We start from the raw sequence: 11,157 nt of genomic DNA, 5'->3' as shown, positions 1-11,157 counted from the left end.
CTACCTTGTATTGGAGCCCTTAAGACTCTTTGTAGATATGTTGTTTTTGTTGTTGTTGTTTTTGGTTGCAAAATAAACTTTGATCAAAGCCTTTACCAGTAGTAATTAACCATTACTTCTAATACCCATTTTAATTAAAACCATCTGTTTGCTATAAGGAAATTTAAAACTAGAACAACATGATAGAAAAGTAGATTTCTCTGCATCACTTTTTAAAGTTCATCACTATGACCCTCAGTTTCCTCCAAGACTCTTACGATGATCCTAGGACTTGTTTGATGAAAATGCAAAAGCTGCTTAAAAAAAAAGTCACACAAAAACAAATACTGCCATATCCTGTCACATTGTTTCTCAAATGAAGGTATAGAAAATTTAGGTAGTATAGCAAATGAATATTTTTAACTTAGAAGTTATATACATTTTGATAAATAAATGTTTATATGACAAATATAACTGACATATAAAACTCATAATTTCCACAAATACTATTTCCTAGGACAAGGTTAAAAATGTTAATCCCCTTTAAGCAAATATATTAATACTGAGTATGATAAAAACTGTAAAGGAAACACACAAATGACTGAGTTTGAGAAATACTTTTATGTTTATTTCAAGTTTATTTGAGTCATTACACTGCATCACTGCCTTAAAGCTTACATAATTTTTAAAAAACTTTGTATCATAAAAGTTACAGGTGAATAATTACAGATTATTGCCTACAAGGTTTCTAGGCATTAAAAAAAAGTTTGATTTCAGATTTGGAACATGATTCTTAATATAATCTTACTTATAAAATAAATTATTTTCACTATATATCCTCTCCTGGGAATATGCTACTAATTTAAGACCTAAATTTATTTTAGTTTCAATGCATTAAAAGTTTTTTATAAGCTTTTTTTTCCTCTGTGAATAATGATATTGAATTGGATAAAAAGATCTGACCTAGTTTTCATACATTTATATATTCATATGATTTTTCCACCATAAGTTATGTTCTACTGCTGGGTAAGTGAAGGACTGGGACCTAAGGGTTTCTCACATTTACTGTATTCACATAATTTCTCCCGAGTATGGATTTTCCTATGTTGATTAAGGTGTGCACTCTGGCTAAAGGCTTTGTCACATTCATTACATTTATAAGGTTTTTCTCCTGTATGAGTTCTCTCATGCTGGTTAAGATGTGTCCTCTGGCTGAAGGCTTTCCCACAAAAACTACATTCATATGGTTTCTCTCCAGTATGAAGTCGATGATGTTCAGTAAGGGATGTGATACGGCTAAAGGCTTTACCACATTGATTACATTTATATGGCTTCTCTCCAGTATGAATTCTCAGATGTTGAGTAAATGATGAATGTTGACGGAAGGCTTTTCCACATTCATTACATACAAAAGGTTTTTCTCCTGTGTGAATTCTCTGATGTTGAATAAGATGTATCCTCTGGCTGAATCTTTTCCCACATTCATCACACTTATAGGGCTTCTCTCCTGTAAGGACTATCTGAGGTTGAGTAAGAGATGAGTTGTGGTTGAAGACCTTCCCACATTCACTGAGTTTCTCTTCAGTATGAATATGATTAGTAAGAAGAATATGTTGATTGAAGATTTTTCCACACTCATATTTATAAGGATTCTTTCTTACATAGTTCCCCTGATAGTAAATCAAGTCTGAATTATGTTTGATGCGATTTCCTTGTGTGTCCAAACTAAGGGGTATTTTAATTGAAGGAATTCTCTGATGCATAATAAGGTTTGAGTTCACGTTATAGTTTTCTCCAAATCTATCACAGTCAAGGTTTCTCTCCTGTGTGATCTTTTTGTGGGTCAAAGATACTTGTGCTAAATGTCCCTGCTGGATTTCTTGGTTAAACTCTAACTGGTAATCAAAATTCCAGAGTCTTCCTAAGATGGAGTACCAGAAACTGTCTCCTGTTAGTCTCTCCATTACCATATCATGATTTTGATTTTTATCAGAAATATTCCGGTTTGGAGTTGATTTTTTGATTTCAGGTCTATTCTCCCCATCTAAAAGAAATTCAGAACATACAAGTACTTTGCCACCTTCTCTGTTTTGAAAAAGAAATTGTTGCACAATGAATTACCAAGTGAAACTTATAGTAATGCAGACAAATCACATGTGGTTTAAGTTTTAAAATATGGCCATGTAACAAGGGAGAAGACTATAAAAGGATGACAAACATGTATGGTAGTTATAAGAGGACATCCAAGAGTATCCATGGATGAAAGGAAATAGAAGAATAATAAATACCAGAGAAAAGTCTGCGGTTAGAGGTGGGAGATACTAGAGGAAAGATTGTACTTGGAGAAGACAGTTCGAGGGCATCACCCTATAAATCTCATCTGTGGGTTATTCTATTTTAGTGCCAGCTACTTGTTTATTTAAAAAGTATTTCTTATTTTTAATCTTTTGTTTAAAATTATAAAATGGGGACACCAGCAGTTGAGCATCTGCCTTCAGCTCAGGGCATGATTCCAGGTCCTGGGATTGACTCTCACATTGGGCTCCTGCAGGGAGCCTGCTTCTCCCTCTGCCTATGTCTCTGCCTCCGCCTGTGTGTATCTCATGAATAAATAAAATCTTAAAAAAATAAAATGATAAAATGAATATTTGCTTATAATAACATATTCAAATAAGGTGGATATGCATAAAGGAAGAATTTCACCCCCTTAGAGGTCATTATTGGTAATAGTTTGGAGCCTATCAGATTTTTTTCCTGTTCATACAAATATAAATATAAATCATATTTTGAATAAGGATTAATTGTGATAAAAACAGAATTTCATTTCAGTCTCCCACCATTTCTTTAAACTTAATTTGGGGAGGGCATTATTATTCTGCTTCTGGATGAAGATTTGGGCAGGTTTCATGGTTCCCCCTAATTCTTAGGTAACAGATATTCTTACTGTTACAGTAAATTACAAATACAGTCTATTTGGTAATTAAAATGTTGTCACCTGTTTGGTAATTAAAACTCCAAAATTAATCCCCTTTCCTTCCCCTGAGCTGTTAGAATCATTTTTTCCTCTTTCCCCACCACCTATCTCTTTCCCCACTCTATTCTCTCCCTGCTATTTTTTTTACTTGACTACGCTCTCACTTCTTTCCCCATTTTATCTATTTCCCTGCCCATGTCTTCCTTCACTCACTAATCGTTCTGTTTTTGTTGTTGTTGTTTAGGTGGAGAAGAGCAGAGGGAGAAAGAGAGAATTTTAAGGAGGCTCCACACCCAGCACAGAGCCTGATGCTGGGCTTGATCTCATGACCCTGAGAGATCATGACCTGAGCCAAAATCAATAGTTAGGCACTTAACTGGCTGAGCCACCCAGGTGCCTCTGTCTAGTTCCCTTCTAACAAGAGATGGAGGATAGAAGCTGTGTGGAGGGAAGGATTAAGACAGGCCAATTTTTGTAGGATTGGGTGGCTTCACATTCTACCCTGGCAGAAAGTTAAACAGGACTCACTTTGGAAACTTTTATGACTTTTGGGAGGCCCTAGCTGGACCTCTTTTTCTCCTCTCATTTTCCATGATCTAGATAGATAAAATTCTACTTCAGACAGTCCCTTGGGAACAGCCCTATAGCAACGAATCCTACAGGACAAGATCAAAGATCACAGTGGCTGACTCATAAACACTCATGATACCTTGTCTTGACAAACTTGGGTAGTCCAGATGATCCTAATTCAACAGTTTCTCTTGGCTCACCTACAAAAGCTATTTCATCAGTCACCTGTTCTTGACTCTTGGACTGCTTTAGCTTTCTAAAATGTAGGTCATGCACTAGTCTTGGTCTTCCAATCATAGATAATGTATATAAAAGCTGAAGGAATGTTGCCCTTGAGGCTTGCACATATGATTATCATCCTAATTAGGACACTTGACAGCAAAAAGGAGCACAATTAATAATTATGCCAAGCATTGTCCTGGGAAAATAAAGTGGAATTACACCATAATATTGTTTTGTATTTTGTGTTGGTTTTTTTGTTTGTTTGTTTGTTTTTGGTTTGTTTTTAAGAAAGAGTGAGTGGGGGACAGGCAGAGAGAGAATCCACACCCACTGGATGATGTAGGGCATGATCTCACAACCCTGAAATCATGACCTGAGCTAAAATCAAGAGTCCAGAGCTTAATAGAGCCACCCAGGTGCCTCTGCATTTTGTTTTTACATTACTGCATATCATGAACACATTTCCATGTCAGACCTTACATTGCTTACCCCTCTGTTGTCTCAGATTATAGAAAAAGTGCTACTTGGGAAGAAAGTGTTTTCAGACATGGGAGCAGAAGATCTTCCCCTGCCTACACTGTGAGAATGACATGCATTCTCTTTTGTGTCCTAGTTCTAAATTAAGTAAGTGTAATATCATAGTTACAGCTACAGACTAAGTCTCTTTAGTTTATTAGGCTTTCATTATTCTTTTATTATTCTTTTTTTTTTTAATTTTTATTTATTTATGATAGTCACAGAGAGAGAGAGAGAGAGAGGCAGAGACATAGGCAGAGGGAGAAGTAGGCTCCATGTACCGGGAGCCCAACGTGGGATTCGATCCCGGGTCTCCAGGATTGCGCCCTGGGCCAAAGGCAGGCGCTAAACCACTGCACCACCCAGGGATCCCTCTTTCATTATTCTTTATGTAGAGTTCTACATAAAGAAAAATAGGAGATTTGCATAGACTACTGTAGTCTCAATGTGGTTACTATTTGTCCCCACCGATTCCATATTCCCTGAATCAACTCTTGGGGTTATGAACTTTCAATAAAATTAGATTTCTAGGATACCTAGACTTCTGACCTGCTTTGCATCTAAGAAGGGATACCTTCTGGATAAGATCTTAGTATAAGCGTATTGTGATGCCACTGGGCAACTTGAACATCATGAAGGGCCTTTTGAACTACTCCAAACCTCACCTAGTAGACAACTTACCCTACTTAGCCTCATTCAATGCCTTTTGAACTGAATTATTTAGAAGCAGGAAGGAAGGAAACAAGAAAGAAAAGAGGAAGGGAGAAAAGGATGGGAGAGAGGAGGGAGAAAAGAGAAGAATTAGGGAGGGCAGCCCCGGTGGCACAGCAGTTTAGTGGCACCTGCAGCCCGGGGTGTGATCCTGGAGACCCAGGATCGAGTCTCATGTCAGGTTCCCTGCATGGAGCCTGCTTCTCCCTCTGCCTGTGTCTCTGCTTCTCTCTCTCTCTCTCTCTCTATCTCTATGAATAAATAAATAAAATCTTAAAAAAAGAATTAGGGAGAAAGGAAAGGAGGAAAACATTTTAAAGTTTATCCTTTCTATGTGCAAAGCACTATAGTATTTCTAGTTCTCTTTTGTTAATTAAAAAAAAGTGCCATGATTTATAGTGGGTTATAATATTAATTTAGTGGGTAGAAAATAAATTAAAAGCTGGAAAAAAACAAAATAGGCTAAAAACAATTAGAAACTATCACGGTATCAGTAAGGATAAACATTGGTAAAAATTTTTTAAGATTTTACTTATTTGAGAGAGAGAGAGAACAAGCAATGGTGAAGGCAGAGGAAGAGAGAGAGAGGCAGACTCCCCACTAAGCAAGAAGCCTCACCTGGGGCTCAACCTCAGGACCTGAGCTGAAGGCAGACACTCAACTGAATGAGCAACCCAGGTGCCCCTATTTGAGATAATCCTTTGTCTCACTTTTATAGATTGTATATATATCTTATGGGTTGCAATAAAAATGCATTTCTTGGGATCCCTGGGTGGCGCAGCGGTTTGGCGCCTGCCTTTGCCCCAGGGCGCGATCCTGGAGACCCGGGATCGAATCCCACGTCAGGCTCCCAGTGCATGGAGCCTGCTTCTCCCTCTGCCTGTGTCTCTGCCTCTCTCTCTCTCTCTATCATAAAAAAAAAAAAAAATTCATTTCTTAAAAAAATAATAAAAAAAATAAAAATAAAAATGCATTTCTTAATGAAAGTGGTGGCTATAAATAAGTAAAAACTATTGTTTTAGCAGAGGTAAGTTTTTTCTCTAAAGTGTCATATAGTAAATATTTAAGGTTTTTCAGGTCATATGGACTTATTGTTTACTCAACTCCACTGTTATAGTGTGAAAACAGCCACACACAATACAAGTGGCAGAGTAAGTGTGGCTGGATTCCCTTAAAATTGTTTACAAAAACATGTGACTCTAGACAATGTTTTGTTCATCCAAAGAGTCTACAACACCTAATAGAGTTATCTGGAAAGGTAGCCCCCTTTGACAATCTAAGACATCTTTATGTTCATCTTACACTAGCAATGTATGAGAGTGCTTTTTCCCCTATTGACTTACCAACAGTGTGTGCAGACAAATTTTTGGACTTTTGCTAAACTGATAGGTGAGAAAAGATAATCTGGTGTAGTTTTGATTTGTGTTTCTCTTACTGTGAGACTGAATATTTTTTCCTACATTAAACATATTTGTATTCCTTTATCTAGGAACTGTTCATATATGTGTACACTTCTATTAGGCTGTTGGACTCTTACTGATTTACAGCAGCCTTTTATTAATAAGAGCTTAGCCCTTTGATATAAGTTGCAAATATTTCCCTTCCTTGTCATTTGCCTTTTTAATCTTATTATTCTATACCATGCAGAGTTTGGGGATTTGTATCTGTTGAATATAGAAATCTTCTGTTTTATGACTTTCAGATTTTGAATCATAGTCCGAAATGACTTCCCCATTTCAAGGTTATAAAAGATTTCTCCGACGTCTCTTATGGTTTCATATTTTAAATTTAAAGTCTCTAATTCTGGGAAGACTGGGTGGCTCAGTGGTTTAGTGCCGCCTTCAGCCCAGGGCCTGATCCTGGAGACCTGGGATGGAGTCCCATGTCAGGCTCCCTGCATGGAGCCTGCTTCTCCCTCTGCCTGTGTCTCTGCCTGTGTGTGTGTGTGTGTGTGTGTGTGTGTGTGTGTGTGTGTCTCATGAAAAAATAAATAAAATCTTTTAAAAAAATAAAATGAAATAAAGTCTGATTCCTTTGGAGTATCTTGGTCTAAAGACTTTATGGTGCAGATACTCTAGAAAACTGTGTGGAGGTTCCTCAAAGAGTTAAAAATAGACCTGCCCTACAACCCAGCAATTGCACTGTTGGTGATTTACCCCAAAGATGCAGATGCAATGAAACGCCGGGACACCTGCACCCCAATGTTTCTAGCAGCAATGTCCACAATAGCCAAACTGTGGAAGGAGCCTTGGTGTCCATCAAAAGATGAATGGATAAAGATGTGGTATATGTGTACAATGGAATATTACTCAGCCATAACAAATACCCACCATTTGCTTCAACGTGGATGGAACTGGAGGGTATTATGCTGAGTGAAATGAGTCAATTGGAGGACAAACAGTGTATGGTCTCATTCATTTGGGGAATATAAATAATAGCGAAAGGGAATAGAGGAGAAGGGAGAAGAAATGGGTAGGAAATATCAGAAAGGGAGACAGACATAAAGACTCCTAACTCTGGGAAACGAACTAGGGGTGGTAGAAGGGGAGGAGGGGGGGTGGTGGGGGTGAATGGGTGACGGGCACTGAGGGGGGCACTTGACGGGATGAGCACTGGATGTTATTCTGTATGTTGGCAAACTGAACACCAATAAAAAATAAATTTATTATTAGAAAAAATAAAGACTTTATTCATGAGAGACACAGAGCGAGAGAGGCAGAGACATAAGCAGAGGGAGAAGCAGGCTCCCTGTGAGGAGCCTGATGTGGGACTCAATCCCAAGACCCTGGGATCATGACCTGAGCCAACGGCAGATGTTCAACCATTGAGCCACCCAGGTGCCCCTGGAGTATCTTGGTTTAAGGGGTAAGTTATGGATCCAATTTTATCTCTTTTCAGATGGCTACCCACTATTCATTAAAAGGTCTACCTTTCATAATACTACTTGTGATGAGCACAGCATAAAGATGAATCACTATGTTGTGCACCTGAAACTAATGTAACATAGTATGCCAATTATACACAAATTTTTTTAAAAGTCTACTTTTAAATACCAGTTGTCTCAATACTATTTTATTAAGATGTCTATTTTCTCCTTCCTGATTTGAAATAATGCCTTTATCATATATGAAAGTCCTGGGTATATTTCTGGATTTTCTACTCTGTGCAGTTGGTCTGCCTTGTTCTTAAATTTTTACTATATATTTCTAGTTGAGATAATCCTTTTTTATTGTTTTTCCTTTCAGATTTTCCAGATTATTTTGGTTTTGGTTTCTCAACATGAACTTTAGAATGAGCTTATCTAGATCCCTCTAAAATCTTGAAGGCACTTTTTATGGGATTACATTATATGTATACTAGGGACACTGATATCTTGGTATGTCCATTTATTCAAGTTTATTTTTGTGTCTGTCAGAGTGTTTTAAAGTTTTCCTCATGCAAGTGTTGCACATCTCTTGTTAAAAGTTTACTTCTTTGTGTTTTATCTTTCTGGTTACTATTAAATGGGTTCTTATCTTCCATCTTATTTTCTGATAGCTGTTTGTGTTTTTATCTTTACTCCACTTCAACAATTATTTACCTGGTTATATACAGTTATACTCTGAACTTAGATCCATATAAAGAATCTCACATTCAGTGTCACACTCTCTTGCTTAGTGAGTAGATCTGCCCTTGTTCACGTTCTACGGGGATGTAGATCTCATCTAGAGATCATTCTGATCTCATCTAGACCTCCACCACTTTAACTCTTCTGTTGTTTTCTAGTTTCCAGCCCACTTCTTGTCACTTCCTGGAATCTATGTCAAATCACCTGAATTAACAAACTCTCAGTTTTCCTTCTTTAGTTCTAGCCATCTAACAGGCCCTCAGCCTGGGCTCTAAGAAGCCAAGTAAAACAGGAGAAATGGCATATGCATGGACAATGGAAACCACAAATGCATAGTGTAAAATCTCATTTGGACCCTCAAAACTGCTTGGTAATCTCCTGATTCATCTTTAGTTAGCTTCCATTGACCTTAATAAGCTAAAGCAAGTGATCCTCAAGTTCTGTACTTATTCCCCACCATTACTTTACATTCAATAGACCTTGCCTCCTACTTTACCAAGAAAATAGAAATAACCATGTGTGAACTCCCCCAAATCTTCCATCAACAAACTTATTTATATACAAAATCACCCTAATCTCTTTCCAATCCCATTTCCATCTCTTCTAGAGCCTTGCTCCATATTTTGTATGCATTTTCTACTTATTCCCCTCTATTAACCCCTCCCCTTCAGTATTACAAACAAGCTAAAACCATTCCTGCTTAGAACAAACCTCTTTTGACATTACCTTCTATTCTCCCATATATCCTCTATTGTCTCCTTCATTCTAGCTTCTTGTAAGAACACTGCATATTTACCAGCTCTACCTTTTCACCTGTTCACTGAAAGATGTATAACTGATTGTTCTTCTAGTCACTCCCCTGTTGTTTCTCTTATTAATATAGTTACTAACCTTCTTGTTGCTAAATACATTGGACATTTTCCAGGTCTTACCTTACTGAGGAAGACGTTTCTAGGTAAATAGGCATCAGTAGATAGATGCCAGTAAGGCAAGCAATACCTCAGAGGGCAAGTCAGACTTAGATGAGTCCATCAACAGAAATGTTTTACCACATCCTCATAAGCGGAACCAGTCACTGCATCTCTATGGCTTACAGGATAATGCAAAAATGCAAGTTGTCCCCTTGAAGGAGACTGCCAGACTGCTTGTGCCTGACAAGGAGGGTACAAGGAAATGATTTGTTCAAGCACATCTGTGAACCAAGAGCCTTAGGCATCCACAAAGTTAGTTCTGGAAATTTTCTTAAGTTAGCAATTATTTTCTCTAGCTGAGTGTCTGTGGATAGGGACACAATGGAGATAGCATGGGTCCTACAAATGGATATGCCTATGGGGAAAAAATATATACCTGAGGGAAAGAATACCTTTACCTTCTGCTGAAAGTGCCTATGCTGCAATTCATCTGGGAAGGGAGTTTTTAATTTTCTTCCTTTAGCTTCCTCCTTTCCAGGTTTCAGGGTATAGAGATTCATACAAATAACATTACCTACTGTTGTTGGGGAAAATGTCATGGGTTCCTGAAAAGACAGTTTAATTATCAGCTTTTACCCATGGAATGCCAGAACTGGTTGGACCAAAATTCAGGCTCATTGAGGCAGGTTTCCTGCCCAAGATGACCCAGAGCACTAAAAGCCAGAAGGGTAGCCAAGTCAAAGCCACTTTGAAAAAGATGCAAAAGTTTGAATAACAGAAAACCAAGTCCAAATGGGAAAACCAGGTGCCAGGGCCAAGAATCAGAGTAGAAACTAGATAGAGATGGGGTAGGTTAGTCTGGATTAATAAACCAAAGTGGAAAATACCTAACTCAGTATCTGGCTACTTGTGAATATAACCAGAAAGAACATTGTAGTGGTATGTCAACAACAGGGAGCTATGGTTTGGATATTTTTGGTCAAAAACTCTCAGATTTAATGAATGCTTTAAAGAGAGGGTATAAAGTCAACAGATCCAGGTTATGAAATACTTAATTAAAATGATAGCATGACATTCATAAACAAAAAAATATCCAATATCTGGGAAGAGAATGTGGGGGAAATATTGAGGCTAGAAATACAGAAATAGGAAAATGTCATCAAAGAGCTACTTTAAAGCAATGTACTACAGAGCAAAACATCAAGCCTTGTACTCCTACAGGAAAATACAAGGGAGGAGAATTAAAAAGGAGGGAAGGCAGTGAAGCAGATAGAGATAAAGGACACAGACTGTAAGAGGCAAGAATTGTGTATGTTACAAGCCAGAACAGAAGAGAATTTCAAGAAAGTCAAGTCAACACAATCAAATACAAGATCAGAGGGGACAATCACTTTTTTTTAGCCACTAGATTTGACTGAAGGAAGTTAGTGGTAATCTCCAAGAAAATAATTTTAATAGTGCAGATAGGATGGGGTCATATCATAAAGGTAAATCAAAAGAATTAAAATTAAGGCTATAAGTTTTAGACTAGTTTAAAGAGTGTGATATTAACAGGAAAAAGAATGAAAAGTAGGTCAAAATGGCAGAAGATCTTTGATATGGAAAAGATTTAAAGAATACTGAGGATATATGAATAGAAAAACAGAAAGTGCCATGTGGAGATTTAC

At 37.5% G+C, this 11,157-nt stretch overlaps 1 protein-coding gene across 2 annotated transcripts in view; it reads right to left on the bottom strand.

The window, feature by feature from the left end:
- Positions 1 to 581: 581 nt before the first annotated feature.
- Positions 582 to 11,157, bottom strand: part of ZNF713 (zinc finger protein 713) — a 49,248-nt gene continuing 38,672 nt past the window's right edge. For both annotated transcript variants that reach the window (XM_077908400.1, XM_077908398.1), the window contains one exon: positions 582 to 2,023. In XM_077908400.1, the coding sequence (XP_077764526.1) occupies positions 996 to 2,023 (1,028 nt within the window). In that variant the 3' untranslated portion in view covers positions 582 to 995. The remainder of the gene's footprint in view (positions 2,024 to 11,157) is intronic.

This window comes from Canis aureus, chromosome 8 (assembly GCF_053574225.1).
Source record: "Canis aureus isolate CA01 chromosome 8, VMU_Caureus_v.1.0, whole genome shotgun sequence".
NCBI lineage: Eukaryota > Metazoa > Chordata > Mammalia > Carnivora > Canidae > Canis > Canis aureus.
The sequence above is the reverse complement of the archived record's forward strand: the minus strand, read 5'-3'. Positions and strand labels throughout refer to the sequence as shown.